This window comes from Lontra canadensis, unplaced genomic scaffold (assembly GCF_010015895.1).
Source record: "Lontra canadensis isolate GAN:19392208 unplaced genomic scaffold, GSC_riverotter_1.0 scaffold67, whole genome shotgun sequence".
In the NCBI taxonomy this organism is placed as follows: domain Eukaryota; kingdom Metazoa; phylum Chordata; class Mammalia; order Carnivora; family Mustelidae; genus Lontra; species Lontra canadensis.
The window spans coordinates 7,670,056-7,690,989 of record NW_022631061.1 but is presented as its reverse complement, the minus strand read 5'-3'; the positions used below and the strand labels follow the sequence as shown (position 1 = coordinate 7,690,989).

At 40.6% G+C, this 20,934-nt stretch overlaps 1 protein-coding gene across 5 annotated transcripts in view; it reads left to right on the top strand.

Moving 5' to 3' along the window:
* The window catches only part of DCLK1 (doublecortin like kinase 1), a 342,607-nt gene that overhangs the window by 172,668 nt on the left and 149,005 nt on the right, over positions 1-20,934 (top strand). For all 5 annotated transcript variants that reach the window (XM_032880060.1, XM_032880062.1, XM_032880059.1 and 2 more), the window contains exon 4: positions 9,183-9,282. In XM_032880060.1, the coding sequence (XP_032735951.1) occupies positions 9,183-9,282 (100 nt within the window). The remainder of the gene's footprint in view (positions 1-9,182; positions 9,283-20,934) is intronic.

Genomic DNA, 20,934 nt, shown 5'->3' with positions numbered 1-20,934 from the left:
TTTTAAAAGCTGACTTACTCTAAAGTGTATTTTTGGAAGAAGTGCTTTTCTCCAGTAATATTTTTGATGCTACATAAATGTTTTTATTAGCTACATTTGAGTTAGGATAAAGAAAAAAAGTAATTTTTCCACTTAATAGTTTTAGAGTGTAATTTTAGGTTGCATTTGTGCTAAGTACTCCTGGGGTCGTTATTCTCATTTAAAAGTGGTTAAGTATCTGTGGAGTAGAACCCTGACCAATACTGAACACCCAGGAGACAAAAGGCTCTGTCCTCAGCTTATGTAAGAAAAACAAACAACAACACAACAAAAACTTCCCGAGTTTATGAGGGCTCCCACCATGGAGGTAGTGATGGTGACGGTGATCATGGTGTTGATGGTCAGGGGGCAGTGCTTACGCTCATGCCAGTGTTGGTGATAGTAGCAACAACCATTTGGAGATTTTCACTCTACAGGACTGTCATTAGAAAACATCATTTACTTGAGAAGACTAGTCCGAATCCTATTTTAAAACATTCCTTTTAATGTCAAGCTGTATATCCAGGCAAGTGGATTGGAAATAGACACAGAAATGTTTAAAGTGACGAATTCCATGCCTCAATGTCAAGCAACATTTACAAATGTTCCTGGCAGACACATACTTCCATAGGTTTGGGAATATCATTTTCTGCTTCCAACTGTAAGTGACAAGCCAGTGTGCAAGAATAGAAAAGACAGAATGATTATCTTTATGTTTTTAGCCCCAGATACCCATTCTTTGGGTGGTGATTTTTCTTGCTAAACTTTTTAAAAACTAGGTTTCACCAAAGGGTCCTGCTGAGGAATCAGTATAATGATGTGAGTGAGTCCAAGTGTCTTCGGGGCATGGCACATCATAGATCTTGGCGCTGGCCTCAGGCTCCTTCGAACATACTGGAAGGAAATTCACAGCAAGTTGAGTAAGAGTTAACAAAATTGCAAGATAGCAACTGGTTGCTTTACCAACGTTTCAACTCCCGATCCAGAGAAACTGTATCTGAGGGTGTTGGCCTGACACAGGTTTTGAGGGTCGGGTTTATTTTTCTGGGCTCGAAGCCCAACCATTGTAATGCACGTGTCCTAACTTTACTTGCTTGCCAAGAACCCTGACACATGCCTTATATTAGCTCGTGTTTTAGTGCCTCTTTTTCTCTAAGGAAAGTGTGTTCTGTCGGAGTATGTCCCATGACATGCTGCCCTAGCTGCATGTTCATGTAGACCAGCAGCTGAGAACACGATCAAGGAATGAATGTACTTTTCCATTTCATAATTGTTGGTTGTTGTTGTTTTTTTGACTCAGCAAATTAAATGCTTGCATTTCAAAAGAGGATATTTTCTTTTTTTCTAGTTTTTAAGCATCAGCATATTCTGTTAAGTACTAGCCATTTCAGAATTTCAACAGTATTATTTGCTTTTGCAAAAAAAGAAAAAAGTGTCTTAGACCTTCAAACTTGTGAAAAGTAGTTGGAGGATCTTTATTTTTCTCTCTCTGTTATTATTTGAGTAATTTATTTCTGTTCTTAATGGCTTTATTGTTCTCTGGATGATAACCAGAGTTTCTTTAAGAGATTTTTCTTTATCAGAAATTTCTTGCTAGAAGAACAATTGTAGGATAAATAATCATTTGCTAAGTTTATCCTCAAAGAAATAAAAAAGTGATAAGGGAACAACAGAGGACGTGTTTTTAATGACAATAACATGACAACACCTTCCTGATATTTGGCTATAAAACAAATTATAGACATATTTTAGAATCAGAAATGTATAGAATTACATGATTATAGAACAGAAAAATTCACAGTATTTGACTTATAGTATCTTGTGAATAACAATGCTCAACGCTAAGAGTGGAGAAAAGAAGCCAAGTATGGAATGAATTTGGAAGAGAAACCTTATCAGAATTAGGTTTTGGCAGGATGAGAAGACCCACATGTGCCAAGTTTAACTGAGAACTAATTATAATAGTCACATTATGAATTGTGCAGAAAAAGAAGGAAGTTATTGATTCTGATGCTTTTAGAAGAACAGGTGATTGGATTTTTTAAGTCTTTTTGGAAAAGAGCATCTCCTTAAAACTGAACCTTTCATTCTGTCGCTTTTAACTGGTATCAAGAAGAATGAGAAACTATAAATATTTTTAAAAGAAATTAAAACAGAAAGGGTATCCTGTAGTCAGTGATTCCATTAAATGGACTGAATTTCTTGGCTTTTACTTCTGTGATCATAATCTCATTTAAATATATTAAGTAGGTGATGGTAAAATATGTTAGTGTTTCACGGAAGGGGAAATTGTGATAGGGACACAATGACTTGTGTAGCTTCAAAAAAAATGAGGCTGTGGCTGCAGAGATATTCCATTTTGTTGGTAGAGGGCGCTCTTGTAAAGTAAATATAGTGACTGCTGAAACTCTCCCAGGCTCCATGATGTCAGCGTCACCATGGAGATCACATTCCAGTGAGGGGGACTGGATTCCACAGTCCTGCTTTGGAAATGTGTAAATAGCAGATGCTTTTATTGCCTTTGTTTGAATCTCTGTCCGTGCACAGCAACTCAAACCGGAAGCTCAGAGGAGGGGAAGTCCATATTTGTCTACAGTGGCTTTTTACTCCCTGGAAGCAGCTCAGTCTCTCCTGGGACAAGTGTGCGTAATGACAAGTTAATGGAAAAGATATAAATTCATATTTTACATAAAAAGAGTCAGAAAGCCGAATATGTCTTCCTGGGATCAAAGAAATAATTCAAACTTCCTTTCTAAAAAACTCATTAGACACTTTTTGCTAGAAACGATTTATGTGCAATATATGTGATAAGTATTATTAAAATGGTTTTATCACGGAAATTTATAATGCACAAATATAAGGATACATATTCCTATGCTTGGAATAGATTTGTTTTCCTGTAGCTTGGTATTTAAGAGCCTGCTTTTGAATTGTTTCAAATTTCTACACATCTTCTGTTGTATGTGGCTAAGCTGTTTTTTAAATGTGTACAGTTGGGATGTAAGTAACATCTAACTATGTTGATAGAGTCTGTCTCCTTTACAGCAGGGAGGGTTCAATGCAATAATGTATACTGAGGATTACATATAATAATGTATATAACTATTCTTTTTAAAAAATATTTTATTAAAAAAAGTATTTTATTTATGTTTTTGAGAGTGAGAGAGAGAGAGAGAAGGAGAAGGGGGGAGGGGCAGAGAGAGAGGCAGAGAGAGAAGCAGCCTTCCCACTGAGCACAGAGCCCAACTTGGGGCTCAAGGTGGGGCTTTATCCCAGGACCCTGAGGTCGTAACCAGAGCCAAAGTCAGGTGCTTAACCAACTGAGCCACCCAGGTGCCCCTATAGAACTCCTCTTGTTGCTATTATTATACCAAGAAGAATTTTCATCTCTTCTTTATATCTTCACCTTATAAATGACTGCGGTAAAACATAGAACCAATGTAGAAACTTATAACCAAGAGAACTTAAGGAACTGTTCCAAATGTATACAATATTTATGTCAAATCTAGTCTCAGAACCCAGGTATCCTGATTCTCAAAGGGCTTTTTTCAACACACCTGGCAATTATAACTACCCATATTTTTTGAGGTACAGTGGGTGTGGCATTATGCTAAGTGCCATCAGAGATAAACTCTGATGCAACAAATGGGATGTCTTTCTTTGGGGTTTTCCTATAATAATCCAAGTGTTTCATATAATGACCAAAGAACTAGGTAAGAACTGCCAATTAATTGATAGAATATTAAGCATTGTATGCCATACACTGGTTTCCTCCTTTATGAACTACATGTAATACACACACATACTTTCTTTTCTAATGTAGGGACATTTTGACAGGGATAGTTTTTTCAGAGGAATACACATTTCTGGAGCCCACGAAACTAAAAGTTGTGACAGATCCCAGGGGGTCCTGAGTTCAGACATGGTTTATAGAACCAGACCTGTGCTGGCAGGTGACCGTAGTCATTAATGACATTCACAGCATCATTTCAGTGGAAGCCTGATGGAAAGCGTGTACCATATCCCAGCTTCTATGTTAGCAACTTCCACCAGCCTTGCACCATTTCTGTGATGCTAATTCAAAGTACGCTTTTCACCAAAGTAATTATACTAGTAGAATTCCTATTCCCTAAGTGAGAAGGGACACCTATATGCTATATTTTATCCAAATTCACCTAGGAAGGAAGCCTGTTGGTATAGTGCCCAGGAACGACATACTGTTTTATGTTTTATTTGTTTATATTTAGTATACATTTGGCTTATACTTATTTGGAAGTAAAAATGCATTTGACCTAATAAAAATAATGAAAATGGATCGAGGACTTATGCCCTTTTGAGTCACAGTCTTAACTCATCTAATCTTTAAAGCAACCAGTATGATGAACATATTTGATATGAGTCACAAAGAGATGAATGCCTAAGTGACAGAGTTGAGTTAATTCAGAACCTGGGCTTTGATGACAGAGTATGCTCTTGGGAAATTGTGCCAGAGCAGATGTCTCTCTGGTGTTGAAGAATCCCACCCAACAGGAGGCCCTCCGTCTGCCCTGACTAAATGTGGGGTCTTTAGAAAGGGGATGTGTTTCAAGATAGCTGACTGGGATTTCCTAACTCGCCCAAGTCAGAGGTAGTCACAGTGCAAAGACTGCAACTCAGCCACCTGACTCCAGTCCCATAACATAAACCACTGGTAGAGAATGCAGTTTACTTTCTGCTGAATTAGTAATTCACAACAGTGTGCTGGGAATTTTTTGGAGTGTAAGTCTATACACATATGTACTGGAAGAGAAGAGATGAAGGATGAGAACAGTTGTATTCTCAAGGCCTAGCACTGTGGTTAGTAAATAATATGTGTTTAATAAACATTTATTGAATGGTGACTAGGGTTTCAGGGCAGGGGTAAGTCACTTTGGATTGGAATGGATAGAGAAGGTAAGGCTTGAATCTTCAACTGAGCCTGGAGTCATAGCAGAGATTTGAATAGGCAAAGACTTAGGTAGGAGGGGATACCAAATGAAAAAAAAAAAAAAATGGTCATACAAAAATCCTTGCAAGTAGGGAGGAAGAATCCCTTTTTTGAGAAGAATATGTAAAGCAGCTAAATTGGAATGTGTTTTAGGTGAGACCATAGGCTTTGCATTTGTCCTTATATCCATTCATCCATGCATCCATATCTATCCAAACATCCATCCATCCATCCATCTAAACATCCAATCATCCATCCATCCATCCATCCAAGCAACCATCCATGCATCCATCCAATAAATGTTTATTAAGTACCAGGTACATGGCATGACTCCTATAGACTTGAAAAATAGGTTGGAACCAGATAGAATGTCAGACTCAAGATGAACTTTAACTTGATGATGGCAAGCCATTGATGTTTTTCTGAGTCATGAACAGAGATTTTGAAAGTTTAAAAGAAAGAGTAGATTAGCAGAATTAAACAGGATGGATTGGAGAGAAAGGAGGTAGGAGTGAGAAAAATGCACCAGAGGGAAATGCCAAGGTCCACAGGTAGGAGGATAAGCTCTGGACTGATGTGGTAATGGGGGTAAAGAGAAGGAGGACAGGAAAAGGCCTAGGTTTGAGAGATGTTAATACATAAATGGAATTTTTTTTTTTTTAGCTGGTAATCCTGAATTTTGAGAACCTCAAATTTAAAAAGGAATACACTTGTAGATATATAAAATCAGATCTTTATGCAAAACATTGGTAATCCTTTGATATTAGTGTGTCCAGTAATGTCAAAGGAAAACTCTCGCAGTATACTGGCCTACAGAAGAGGGTTATACATCTTCTTCTGTTACTTTTTTTTTATTAGGTGGAATACATTACAGCCACCTCTAAATCATGATAGAGAGTGAAAGCATGGATAATAGAAATGCATAGATTATCCTAAATCCATCTTTAAGCCTCCTTTTCTATCAAATCTTTTATCGAAGTTTCTAACAAGGAGCAGGTTTATAACTTTGAATTTGATCTACTGACCATACGCACCTTCTGTGCTGGGAGGTTGTGAGCAGGGAAATGGCTAAATGATGCCAGAGCAGAGAGCACAGAAGACATTACAGTTTCTGATAGTTCAACAAATTCTTTGATTTTAGTCACTGAAGATTGAGAGGTAAATGAATACATGTTGCTTGGCACTGAAATGACTTTTCCCTGTCTTTCTGCGCTGGGTGATGACAGTTACTTTTCTTTAACAATCGCTGCATTCCTTTTATGGTCTTGGAATCCTGGAGTTGGAAACAACATCAAAAGTTCATCATGTTTCATTTCCCACTTGCCAACAGAATTAAACCTAAACTGTCCAAGCCGGATCATTGGCTGTTCTGTTCTTTGAGTCTCGGGCTTAGAGGACAGTCCTGGGTATATGATGGAAGGGAGTTAGTTAGCTGGCAATCTGCTTATTGTGTGCTGGAGTTTTGAGGGTAGTTATCAGCCTGCTTAGCAATAGCATAAAACATGCCCACATAGATGAATGTGATCTGTGTGGCAATCTGATGTTCTAGAATACAAATGATAGGAATATGTGGAATGAAAGGATAATTGCCTTTGGAAAACAGTATTTTTCATCTATTAGAGATTTGTTTTCATAATGTTTGGCACACAGCATAGCCCAGAGCACGCCCATGATAAATGTTTATCAGCTAGGGAAATATGGCTGCCCGGGAGAGTGCGTCATGTTAATTTCCACTGTGTGGTCCCTGAGCTCTTTTCCCCTCTGGCAGTCACTGCAGAACCAAAAGGAGCCCCATCATGCATTAGTCCATATGATGCTATGAGAAGGAGAGAGTTCTAAAATCAAATAAGGTCGGGAAATACTGTATTTTCTATCTTCTCTTTGGAGTTGTGATGTACGTGAGCACGAGAGGGTTTGCAAGGACCAGAAATAAAGAAACCTGTTATATCAGATGAATTCAGTATTTGCCAAATCTATTTGGCCAGAGGACCCCCTCTCCTTTTTTTGCACAAAACATATTAACCATTCATACTCTAAGAAATACTGCCTTTTAAGGTTAATTTTTCACATTTTTTGCCTGAGGGAGAGATCATGTTTTATTCATTTTTGTGTGTATATGCTCTATGTTAACTGGTGCATAGTAGGCTCAGTAAAGACTTAATGTGTGTAAGGTGAAAATGGCCTGTGTGGGGTTGGTTGAGTTGATATCAACTGCTGATCATGAAGGCTGGGGTGGGGTGCTTGTCCTGAAGATAAAGATGGACAAGGCCACAGCTGGGATCAGACGGAAAGGGAGGAGTGACATGGAGTGGATTCTGAATTCAAAGGGCCTGGTTTTTTTGTTTGTTTGGTTTTTTTTTTTTTTTTTTTTTGCTTTTTAAGATTACAGTGAGAGAGGGAACACAGCAGGGGGAGTGGGAGAGGGAGAAGCAGGCTTCTTGCGGAGCAGGGACCCGAATGTGGGCCTCCATCCCAGGACGCTGAGATCATGACCAAAGGCAGATGCTTAGCCTCTGAGCCACCCAGGTGCAAAGGGCCTCTTTTTTTATTTTGTTTTGTTTTAAAGATTTTATTTATTTAACAGAGAGAGAGAGAGAGAGAGAGAGAGAGAAAGCATGCACAAGCAGTGGGAGTAGGAGAGGGAAAACCAGGGTCCCTGCTAAGCAGGGACCCCAATGCAGGGCTCAATCCCAGGACCCTGGGATCATGACCTGCACCGATAGCAGACACTTAACTGACTGAGCCACCCAGGTGCCCACAAAGGCCCTCTTTTTATCCCAAGTAGAAGATCGGAGCTTCTGACACTATTCTTCAAGATCTTTAGAGTCCATTTTCCTTAATTGTTACAAGGTCCCTCTTAAACCACCTATTTTTTCAAACTTTCCAGAAATACGTCATGGACGTACCTCATTTATACTTAGTGTTTATTATCAAACTATTCTAGAAATGTCATTCTTAAAATTTCAGCCAAGCGATTATTTGGAAATGAGAGCTTATTTGGAAAAACTATCTGAAGGCTACACATCATTGTATTGGGGACCTCTAAGTCATGCAGTGTTCTCCCAGCTTACTACTGTAAGTCTTACATTATCTTCCGTGTGTCAGGACAGTGCTACCCAGCATTGACCTAGAGCAGAAACCCCAGAGACGCCTTGCAGCCGACTACAAACCAATTAGGGAAGATCTGATTGTAAACCCAGGCCTAAAGGATCTAACATGCCAGGGGGTGTTGTCTGTCGGCCTCAGACATCCCTGGGAAATGCTATTAGAAAGTCTGTTTCATACAGCTCTGAATATGGCTGCTTCATGGTGTGCTCCAAGCAAAGGAAACTGAAAATAGAAATCAGCAGTGTTCCAGTGCCTTCTGTTGGCATCATACATTTTGTGAACAAAATATTTCATCATGTATCCAACAACAGAGAGCAGTATGCTGGAAATTACTCCTTTTGACCACATGTACCTGAAAAACAACATTTAGCTCTCTTAAAGTTCTCATTGGAGAGTAAGTTGAATAAATATCAAAAGGTGTTTTAAAATTTTGCTTTTGCCTTTCTACGAGAAGCTGGGTAGCACGGGAGTTTTCAAGTTTAGCCTAACTTGAGTGGTGGGCATACGGTTGCCTAGTGTCTATATCTGGGTCTCAGAAATATCTATTTTGTTATTCCTCTTACGAGGACTTCTACTTTTCTTTCAGCTGGAGGTAGAATGAGTCTAAAGGAGATCATTGTATTTATATTATGATACAGATAATTTTCTTCAGTAGTTACCCCAAACAGTGATCACCGCACGTCTACTGTATTTGTTGCTAAAATCAGGCGTTGGCTTTTATTGCCATCGAGGAATATTACATTCAAATGAATAAAGGGGTGTTCCTTTCCCACATGTCGTGTCGCTGCATCCACTCTCTTATGAAAATAGAGAGCTCTTACCTCATGGCCTATTGATATGTCAAGTAATAAATGTGACAGTTACTGGTTCTATTTTCCCTATCCCATCTTCCTACACAACTGAAATGTAACATGTTTCTTACTGGTAACAGATGCTGGAAACCTTCTTTTGAAATTCCTCTGGAGAAGCTTTCCTGTTGATTCCATTAGATGTGGGAAGTGGCTTTATGCAGATGTGGGCTTGCAGGGATGCAATGTTGTAATTGCTGTTCTGCCGACCCCTTGCTGAGTGCCATGCTTTTCTCTTGTAGGTGATGTGCCTTCAGGACTTTTTTGGTGACGATGACATTTTTATTGCATGTGGACCGGAGAAGTTCCGTTACCAGGATGATTTCTTGCTAGATGAAAGTGGTAAGGAAAAAAAAAAAAGTTCAAAACCAGGGGAAATTTGAGGCAGCTTTCCAAAATGAGCCACACCAGGCCAAGATTATGTCAACCCCAGAGCTACCAAATCAGTTTCAGACCCTCGCCCAGCATGTCTTTTTCATATCTCGAATTTCTTTGATTTTTTTTATATAGAAAACAGATGAAATGATAATTGGGAAGGTTAAATCATTCAGAAGAGTAAATTACCAATGGCTAATTTATAACCACTTAATAACTAAATTGATGTTTTATAGAAAACCAGGATGCAGATTTCTACGTTTTTAATTCTCTGTTTTGGTCAACATATGTAGTTGAGAAATTTGTGATCATAAAATTATTGAGTGTGTTTCTAGGTGGAGCTTTCCCTAGCCTCTTCTGTTTCCTAACTGGGAGGGAGAGTGGCCTGGCATCATCCCTTTTCCTTTAACTGCTACCGAATTTGTATGTCATTAGCATCTGTGAGGGAACAAAGAGGAGGAGGGTAGCATCCTTTGGTTCAAATTGAAATGTGATTGTAATAGATGAAGAAGAGACAGTTGATTAAGAGGGACAGACCTGTCTCAAGAAATGAATATGAAAGGTTGTGACTTCAAGAAAGATTCTTTTCTGATGCTATAGTCATTTCAGAATCTTACCAGCATCACAGGAAAGATTATTGCCCTGATAGAAGAGACCTCTCCTTAATCATATTACTTCTAATTTAATTAGGGGAATATCACATATTTATGGACAATTCAGACACAAGGTAGTTGGAAATGCTTTTTGAAGTGGTAATGAATTTTCTGCTTAAATGCATGCAGAAACAAATTAGTGAGCTTTTGGTGAAGGGGATGGGAAACACTTGAGCACTTACAGGATTGGATAAGTGATGTGATATCGGGGGCCCACTCTCCCACAGCTGAAGCACGTTCCTTCAGTATTTGTATTAATACATATGTATGTAGATCATCTATATGCATTTAAACCTAGTACAATTATTTTATCATTTAAAAATGACTAGGGTGTGTGGGGAGGGATAGGAATAAGAGAGATTGCCCCTGATTGTGAAAACTTCAAATGCCCAATGAAAGTACATATATGATATAATATGTTAGATAGATAGTTAATATGACAGAAGTGTCATTTGAAGAGATTTAAGTTATTTTGGTTCAAAGAACCTAACTGGAAGGTATCTCTTTCTCTCGAAAAAACTTTAAATACATTCCATCTTTATCTCTAGTTGATGTGCCCTTTGGGAGCAAAGATACTATGAAAATACACCAGCACAGGGAGCCCTCAGAGAGGCCTCCCCCCAACCTACCCTTTCCTTCTACAGAATGAGACAGCCTTGCCATTTTGTGTAGAACAAGAGAATGTTAGGCGTCAGGCGGGAACCCACAGCACAGTTTTGAGGAAAATAAACTGCCCTGACTTTCAATTTAAAGAAAATATCTGCTTCTGATAGAACAATCTGAAGGAACCATGTGTTCTGAAATGAAAGTTTCATTTGTTGCTTTGATAGGAAACAACCTGTCAAATTCCAGCTGGAATATAGTTCAGTTTCAAAACAGCACTGTGGACCTGAGGATGCCAAGGCCTCTATCCAGCCCCCAGGGAAACTTGGGGCCTTTCCCCAGCCTAGCCCCCTGACAGTGAAGGCCCTGGGCTGGGCTTTCCCTTCCCGACACTATGCTCTCACACCAGACACGGCAGCCTGTCCTATTCCCTGCCGACAGCAGGCAGACGGGCTTTCTGGAAAGGACAACAGAAAAAAGTACCAGAAAATCCATTGTGATTTCCCTTGAGAATCCTTTCTCATTAAAAAGAATGCAGGCAGGGGCACCTGGGTGGCTCAGTGGGTTAAAGCCTCTGCCTTTGGCTCAGGTCCTGGTCTCAGGATCCTGGGATCGAGCCCCGCGTTGGGCTTTCTGCTCAGCGGGGAGCCTGCTTCCCCCTCTCTCTCTCTCTGCCTGCCTCTCTGCCTACTTGTGATCTCTGTCTGTCAAATAAATAAATAAAATCTTAAAAAAAAAAAAGAATGCAGGCAGATAGATAGACAGATTGATATCTGCACGTGTGCATAATGGCGCACTGCACACACGTGAATAGCAACACCTAGCCCATCGCGCATGGTTTGGCACTTGGAAAGACCACTTCAAACTATTTCAGTGAGAAAGTCAGGACTTCACATTCTTACCCCTGATGAATATACCCTAACCATTTCTTGGTGTGAAATCCATTTGCTGAGTAACAGTGTCCTCCCGCATCCTGAGAGAAACACGTGGATTGGGGGAAGGGGGGTAGAGAAAGAATCTAAATTGAGATTTTACTTCCTTGGATGAACTTACTCTGAGACTAAATTCACACATTGACAACTGCAATTTCCCTGTTGCTTGTACAGCATGTTCTAGTGCTAATGTATTAAAATTTGAATCTTTTTTTAAGTGCTCTGAGATGATTTATCCCAGCTTATCTGTACTTGCTAAATGGTATTTGCACATTGAGGCTTCATTTGGCCTGTTCCATAGTAGCTTCCTAAAAGGAGTATCGGCGGGGGGTACAGACATCTTTGGAATTAATACTCAAGCAGGGCTGTGCTTGATTTAATGGCATCAAGAAATGGCCTTTTGCCACAAGGCAGCACTTTTATTTTATCTTTCAAAATTAACCCAGCTCCTGGTGTGCTCAGGATTAGCAATAATACATCCCCCTAATTACTGCTGGGAAAGCTCCTGGAGACTGCTCATAAGGTCTTTCCAATGAGGAATTCTGCCTTCATAAACTTATATTTCATGGGCTACACTGGACCCAGATCAATATTAGAAGCTACGAGGGAGGAACCTTCCTCCCCTAAATTTTCACATGGGAAGGAAAAAAAAAAAAAAAGCCTTCCTTTTTCCATCTTGAACTGTAACTCATTTTAGCGATATCGTCATCAATCAGTGGAATCTTAGCACCTTCGAAAAATGGTGGCCACAGCACTATATATAGAGACAGACAGGCCAACAGCTCCTTCCCCTGCATGGGCTGCTGTCTCATTTAGAACGATGAAGCACAGGCAAGGAAAATGCCAAATTGGAGACAGGAAGCTTAACATAGTTTTGCTTATGCATTGATGATAAACTGACGAATTTGTGATTTTTGGTGCCATTAAAAAGTGACAGGATTTTGTTGAGAAATGCCTATCTCTCACCTGGGGGGAGAGGAAGTTAAGTCCTTGGTGAGGAGCCTGTCACCTTCTGTCTGCCTGCCCACCCCCCGCCTCAAGCCAGCACCCTCAAACTTGCTTGGCCAGTTTATTCACCATGTACCTCACCCCTGCTGGGCCTGCCACCTGCTCAGGAATCTAAATATATCTCTCACTCTCTCTTTTTACCAGTTCCTGAGTGCTCTTGATTCTGATGTTAATAGGTATTACTTCAAACTTACACATTTCTGCATAGATGTTGTATGAGTTTCCTAAGCCTGCTGTTAACCAATCACCATGAATTGGGTGGCTTCCAACAACAGAAATTGATTCTTCAACAGTTCTGGGGGCCAAAGTCCAAACTCAAGGTATAGGGAAAATCTGTGCTCCCGCTGACGGCTTGAATAAGAATCCTTCAAAACTATAACACTAGCTCCTGCTGGTAGTTGGCTTGGAATCGTTTGGCTGCTACTGCAGCATTGCTCTGGTCTCTTCCTTCAACCTCATGAGGCCTTCTCTGTCCGAATTTCCCTCTTCTTATAAGGACACCAGTTATTGGATTAAGGTCCGTCCTAACCCAGTATGACTTCATTTTAACATGGTTACATCTGCAGAGACCCTATTTCCAAATAAGGTCACATTCACAGGTGCCAGGGTTAGAAGCTCAACATATCTTTTTGTGGGGCACAATTCAACCCACAGAAAGATGTTTGAGGTTGTCTGGATTTTAGTTGAACTTGAGTTACAAGTAAACTCACTTTTATTTGTTTGTTTTGACCTGTCTTTCGATTTGTGCTGTTATAGCTTTATGTTAATGAGTAGAAGACATAGACAAGATTGCTGTGACAAGACTATCCCCTCTTTTGGCCTTCTGTAGGTAGGGTCACTCACCTGGGGTGTCAGAAGAATGCCCTGAAATGGTCTGAGAAGTGTACTGGTCAGCAATGCATTTGACAGAACCTCTCTTGAAATCCTTCTGAATAAGATAAAAATATATGGTCTGAAGGCCATGGGATGGCTCTATTTTTAGTTAATAGAACTGGCCTGTCCAAGAAGTACTTATTTACAGATTGATGTCACTGTGTTGGAGGAGATTGCTATTAGAATTGATCCATGAGGTCCCTGAAGGGAGGGACTGTTTGTGTGCTAAGAGTCATGGCAATAGGGTTATTCCTTGGATTCTGTATAGTTTAATGTGACAAGAAATGGCCATTTGAGAACGCGGGTGGTGTGTGAATTAAATTATCTGGTAGGAAAGCAAGGATCCACAAGGATTTTAGCGGAATGGATTGTATCCAAGAAGATAAAATTGAATTGGTATTAACAAAGAGTAGTGCTTTAGGTATTTTTTCATTGAAAAGAAAGCCAGTTTTAAACCAGCTTAGTCAGGAGTAATGTACTTTTAACAGGAGAACATGTGAACATTCTAGTTGACTGCAGGCTTCTTGTGAGATGTGGCTCATTTGCAGTCTGGATTGTAGGCATGTCCTATATGATAATACCTTTCAGCCCCCTGATTGAACATGGCCAATGTTGACTGAAGAAAAAAGTTAAAATGAATAAATGTTCTTCAAAATTCACAAAACTACACAGAAGTCTAGTAAGTATAGTGTAGAAGAATAGACAAAAAAATAATTGGGCTTTCACATGATTTTTGTAAGTTGGTAGCATCCATACTTTCGAAGTTACGAAAGTTCACAAGTGCACTAAGACTTTTAGGATACAGTAAGTGTGTGTCCATGTGTGTGCATAACGTCCTGTTTCTGGGGAATGCCAGTCCAACTTCTCCCTGCACTAGACACCCCCATCTGGAATGCAATGTTCTTCTTGGGTATGTGATTCTAGTAAGAACATTTCCTTGGCTTCTCTTATGGACCCCCTGGTATTGGGTGCCCAGAATCCACTTGGTAAACATCTCTAGAAATACTCCATCATGACTACATTCCAGGGACCCATGTCCTCAGTGAGAGGAGACCGAAGTTGTATTAGGCACCGTTCACCGAGCAATGATCCCTGAGTGTTTTCCCAGTTCTGGGTGGTAAGAAAATGGGGTTAGAACCAAGAATAGTAGAAACAGTATGTGAGTAGAGTTAGAAGACTGGTGTAGTTAAGCTCCATGTCCTACTTGCTGTGTGGTCTTTGTATCTCCTAGCCTGCTTCCTATTCTGTGAAACACCTTTTTTTCCTGGGTTGTAATGGACCTCAAATGAGATAATAAATGTCAAAGCACGTTCAAAACTGTGTTCCTTATTACTTGGTGAATGATGTTAGTGAATGACGCTTCAGTTGAAATATCCCTCCTAGCGGACTGCAGCTGGGCTCAGCCACATACATTCATTTGCAGGGCTTAATTGGAGGCAGATGTCACCAAGATTTGGTTTGGGTGCTCTTTAGAACCAAAAAGCAATTATCTATTCCTTTCTTCCCTCTCTCAACTTTAATTCCTGTGGAGGAGGTAAGAGGGAGTAAAGGGGCCTTGGAAAATTTCCACTCTTCTCTGGAGGGAATCTCTGGAAGATTAAACCAAACCACATTTAGATCCAGTCAGACTTTGCAAATGGACCACGTTTAGGGATCCCAGCCTGTATGTGCCAAAGGACTTGGGTAAAAGGGATTTTGGGTGGCCTGCTGCCCTGTCCTGGGGCTGGCAATGCTGGGAAACCACAAGGTCATTGTGAATACCAGGAAAATGCTCAGAGTCTGGATAGAGACCAGGCCTCCTCACACAGTGGGTTTTGAGTTACTGCTAACAAAATTCATTCATTCTTTCATGCATCCATTCATCTATTCAATAAGCTAAGCTAACTTAGCCTGTGCCAGGGAGTATAGTAGGCGCAAATAACTATCAGCCTTGGCACATGAAATATGACCCATTGTATGACTTTTAATATTGCCTGTGTCGAAAGATGTCAAAGGATCTCTGGTACTGAACTTTGACTCAAAATATTACCTGGTGCTCATTGCTGTAGTGTATTTTATTCCTTTGGAAAAATACTGTGGGGAATAACTAATGGGGTCACAACAGACGGACTTCTCTTTTCGGATTTAAATTTTAATTGAATTATGTGACCAGTTTAAATTGAGTCTGGGGACAGATTTCTTTGAGGTGCATAGTACTTCGTGCTAGAATATTTTATTGTTTCAGTAAATGTTAATTCTGGGACTGTGTAGTTCTTACTTAGAAAAAGAAAACTAAGTGATAATTGTCTTATTGAATAATGGCCAAATTTCTGTGACATTTCATTGTCGCGCAGAAAATCTGGTGTACTCTTAACTGCACTGATTTATAGAATGCATGCTGATGCTTGAAATAGAGGGTTTTACGGTTTTTGTTTGTTTGTTTGGAGTCCCGGAGAGCACATTGGTAATGTGCTCTGCTCTTGTTAGCAGGTTCCCATTCGCCTCTCAGCCGTGGTAAAGCTCGAGGGGTTTGTCCACGAGAGCTACACTTCAGCTCATGCCTAAATATAAAGTTCCCCAGAACATAGTGATATTTCCAGATTTCATAGCTGCCAAGCTACGGAGACATATAGAGTATTATCTTTTGGAGACAAGCTCTAACTCCAGCACAAGCTAGTTCCTTTGCTACAAAGAGATGATTTTCTACTCAGGAAACCAAGACATTGTATAACACATACAGTCTTTCCTTTACACCTTCTCTTCTGGTCCGCACAGGCTTCCTTTTATTGTGTTTAGTCACAGTGACACCTGAATTGTTGACGCGGAAACACCCCGCACATATAACATTGGCAACGAGTGGCACGCAGTAGGAGTCTTGGAGGCCATCAGCCGGCAGCCCTGCCCGGGGCAGAAATCCCCCACACGCCATTGCGACAGCTGCTCATCCTTCCACAGCTAGAACCCTCTGTCTTGCAGCTTACATCCATTTGAGAAGGCCAATCCCCCTGTCCACCAGTGCTGATTTTTTTTTTAATAAGTTCTTTCTTGTTTAGGGGCCCCAATTAATCTCTCTCCAGCTTGTATACAGAGGTCCTGATTCTGCCCTTTGGGGTAATAAATACCACCCTTTGCCTTCATTCGCAGAAGATGAGCTGGTGTCATAGACCACGGGGGCGATCCAAGTCATTACTGTACACTATTTTATTTGCCTTCCCTTCTAAACCGAAGTGTCTCTGTAACTTCCCTCCTTCTCTCATGTCTCAAAGAACAGCCTCTTGTTCTTTCTAAAGGCAAATGCAATGTTCTTTATTTTGTCTTCACTCTTCTTTGTGACCTTATCAGTGTTCCTTTCCTATCCTCCATGGGAATTTGTTATTTTACCCTATCTTCGCTGTCTCTTTCTTTTCAAACTGCAGCCACGACTAAATTTTTCCTCTCTTCAAAGGGCCTTCAGTCATCTCTATCATCTAATCAAGCCGTAGTGCCCTTTCTCTCTCTGTCAAACAGCTTTAAAAGGAAAAATTACTTAAAAAAAAATTTTTTTAAAGAGCAAAATTACCGCCCTTGAGGCCTCCATGTCCTCATTCTGACTCACTTTTCATACATCTTTTTTTTCATTAAAAAATTGTCTTCCACTAGCCTTTTAAAGTTATGTAGTAGTAGAAGTTCTTTTGCTACTGTATGACGCTGAGGCACAAATCTCAAGACTTTTCTCTTCCCTCCTGAGATAGTAAAAGGTATTATGGACTCTTCTAGCTACAAATCACCATCTCAATCTAGAAATGAAAATCACTAGTCCCAGGCAATAGTCATTCAAAACTGGAATTCTTTTCCCATACCCACCCAGGGCCCAATGTAGTGAGTCCTTTCTCTGAGGGAAAAAGGTAGGGTTCTCCTTTTTCACTTACCTCCTCCTTGTTGTTTTGATCCTTTCAGGGTTGGAACAGAGAAGGGTAGAAGGGAGCAGGGTGATGAGAAAGGGGAGGTGGGGAGTCCTTACATAACAGCACTGTTGTAAGATGGCTTCAGGCTGTCTGGGATCCACAGATGTTATATTAAGCCAACTTCTCTTCTGGGTGTTTTTATGGGTTCTTCAGGGACTCTCACTGGGAACATTCTTCTCTTCTTCTTTGATGTGGTCAGTTCAGTTTCTTCCAGTTTTGGGTGTTTCTCCCTTAGTCCTTGTTTTCCAGAACTCCCCCTGTTGGCCTCAGATGATCCTCTTAGGAAGAATTTAAATTAGCTCCTTGCCAACTCACACCCTCAGATCCATCAACACACTCACTTTTCCTTCTCCCTCGACAACAACACTCCATGCAACCAGGCCTCCTTTACTCTGCTGTCAGTGTTTCTCCAGTCAAAACTGAACACTCAGCTGCCAGAATGCTCTTCCCCTCTCTCTGTAGATGACTACTGACCAGTCTCTTCTGATCAGCAGTGAAGCCCTACCTGAGATGAAGAGAAGTATCTCCCCTCTTTTGGAATGAGGGAATTCATAGCACAGCTCTCTCTGAAGAAGTCCTTCTTACAAATCCCCTTACTCTCTGAGAACATGATGCCTTTTTCACTTTTGAGATGGGTAAGAAAACTAAGGCATGTAATTTGTTCAGATCTACTTTGAAATTTCTAGAAAGTGATCTACCTCACAGTTTACTTTAGTGTCTGAGACACATCCCCTTGCAGGCTGGGCAAAATTTCCATTTTGAATCCTGTGACATTTGTGACTCCACTCCTACCATATAGGTAATAGGTGCATAAACAAGGATAACCTTCAAATCACTATACCCAGTGCCTTTTTTTTTTTTCTTTTTCCTCCCCAACTTCTTTGTGGCATTAGACACTTTTAAGGATTCCCTCCTTGAAATTCTCCTCTCTTGTCCTTCATGGGGTTTTGCTGTTCTGGTCTTTGGCCTCCCTTCATGACTGCTCCTGAGCTCCTTTCAAGCTCGTTCTGCCATGTATCCCTTAATAACTGTTCCAAAGATTCATTCCTCAACCCTTTTTTCTACTTAATTACTTTCAATTCCTAGCCAAGTTCATCTACCTTAATGGTTTCAGCAATGATGGTTATGGTGGACAGTGACGGTGACAAATGGCAACCAGATGGTATGCAATAAGCAAAGTCTTTGAAGTATGTATAATTTTCCCAATTTTACAATTAAGGAAATTAAAGCTTTGATGATAAATAATTTGTCTAAGGCCACACAGCTAGTTCGTGTTGAAGGCAGAGTTCAAACCCAAGTCTGTTAATGTTTGACAATACACTCTTGCTCTCTAAGTATACCTCCTCTCAGATCTCCATCTCTAAGCCTGATGCCTCTCAGGGGCTCCAGAACTATCTTTCCAACAATGCTGGTGGGAATTTCCTTATGGGTTATTCCACAGCCGACTGAAATTCAGCATTTCCCACAATTGAACTCATTAGCTTCTGAGTCAGTTTTATCCCTCCTTCTGTGTTTCCTATATTAGTTCATGGCATCAACATTCTCCTTAATACCAACGTTACAACACATGGAGGTGTCTTTACTTCCCCTCACCTTTACTGCTCACCTCCCACATTTTGTCGCCTGCTTTCAATGCCACCACCATTATTTTAAGTCATTTCCTCATAATCTCTTGCTCAGACTCCTACAGTGACGCTTTCACTTGCTTCCCTGGCTTCAGTCTTTAATTATTGCATGAATTTGTACACGGGTTGACTTGCCTATATTCCCTTCAATAGCCATCCACCGCCCAGAGACTCCTTGGCATATCATTCTAGGGCAGTTGTAATTCAGTGTTATTGTATTTTTCCAGCCTTATCGTTCTTTATTCCTCTTCTGCACTCCAGCCTCGGTATTATTTGCTGGCCTCCCAAAAGCCATTTATTTTTAGTATCTCCGTCTCTGCTCATACTGTCCCATCAACCTGGAATGCTCTTCTTCCTTTTCCCCATCACCACCCAGCAAACTCCCTTTTGTCCTTTGAAGTTCTGTTCAAAAGTTCCCTTCCCGCATCTTGTTGGTTTCCATCAATTACTGACTTCTCATTCTTTTGACAGATATTTATCTCATTTAATCCCCAGAAAAATTCTGCACTGCTGCTTTATAAATAAAAAACAACAAGTTAGGGTGAGTTAAGAAGCTGCTGAACATCACATGCCCAGTGGGTAACAGGGTTGGAATGAAAACTGGAGATCACAGACTCTTTGTTTTCATCTTCCTTAATTGTTAGTGCCTTGAGGTTGGCCCTGTATCGCCAGTCTCTGTATCCCACAGCACCTATCACAGTACTCTGAATCTCACAAAAGCTCGTGAGATGTTAGCTGAGCCAGTGAATGCAGAAAGGATCTACTCCACCTGTCAACCTTGTAGACGCTTGAGGACTGAGGCGTCTGTTAGGAAATCTGTTAGGAAAGTTCTTTCAACTGTTGCTCTTAAGACCCTCCACTCTCCTGATTTCTTTTCTCTGAATACTCTTCGGTCAGCAATATCCTCTTCAAAATAAACCCAGAACTGAATGCAGTACTCCTTGAAGGCTTCCAGTAGCATAGAGAATACAACTTTATTTAATAGAGGCATCAAACTTGTTCAAATGCAGCTGAAATGTGATTATGGTCTCTTTAAGCACCAGCCAAGCAATGCGGGCTCATGGTTAACTTGCGGTCAGCTGAACCGTCTGGGACTTTTTGATGTGATGTCAAGCCAGGTTCTACTTGTTTAAATGCATAGCTGTACCTCCATCCAGTACTTTAATTGTATTCATGCCAGAGAGCACCTTATTAATTTTAGTCATTAATTCTGGCCATTTAAGAGCCTCATGCATCCAAATTCTGCCTGAGGACAAATAACAGCAGAGGACAGAGTTGAAATAAGGTCTCTCTGATTTCTAGGTCCTTGCTCTTCCCAATAAGTTATGCTGCTGGGGACTTTTCTAGCTAAGATCAGTAGCGTAGCTGCCTGAAAGCTCTCAGGCAAGAAGATAAAGAAATGAAAAGCTATAATAACCTTTCTGTGTGTCCTCAGGGATGGCAGTGGTGGGGCAGCGTCAGGCCCAATGGCTAGCTTTGGCTGGGCCATTCTCTTTCCTCAGCAGGTAGCAGTCCTATAAACGAGGACAAGTTCTTTTGTCCCCCGCACTGACCAACCCATGCCTCCTCCTCACGCGCCCCCAGTACAGGAGAGTGCAGATAGGACTTTCCTCCTAATGTGCGTCCATGGACCACATGCACTGAGGTTTTTGTGCCGGTTTGAAATCTGCCAATTCAATCCCCCAAACCAAGCACATGTGAAGAGCCCACTGTGTGTCAGGCATTCCTGGGGTTTAAACAAAGGAGTTCTGGAAGGTTAAATATCTACTTAGGGAAAGCAGATGAAGTGAACATTATTGTGGAAAAAGACTTGATGTGAAAGTAATTCTGAAATCTAGTTCCACACTTGAGTAATAATTTGATATGTGTGTGGATATAGGTTGTCTCTCTAGAATTTCATTATTGTGAGTGTTCTGAGTAACTGGAATATAATAAGATATTGATGTTATAGGACTCTTTGCTGCCTATAACTTGATTTACTTTCACGATAGCTCTGGAAAAG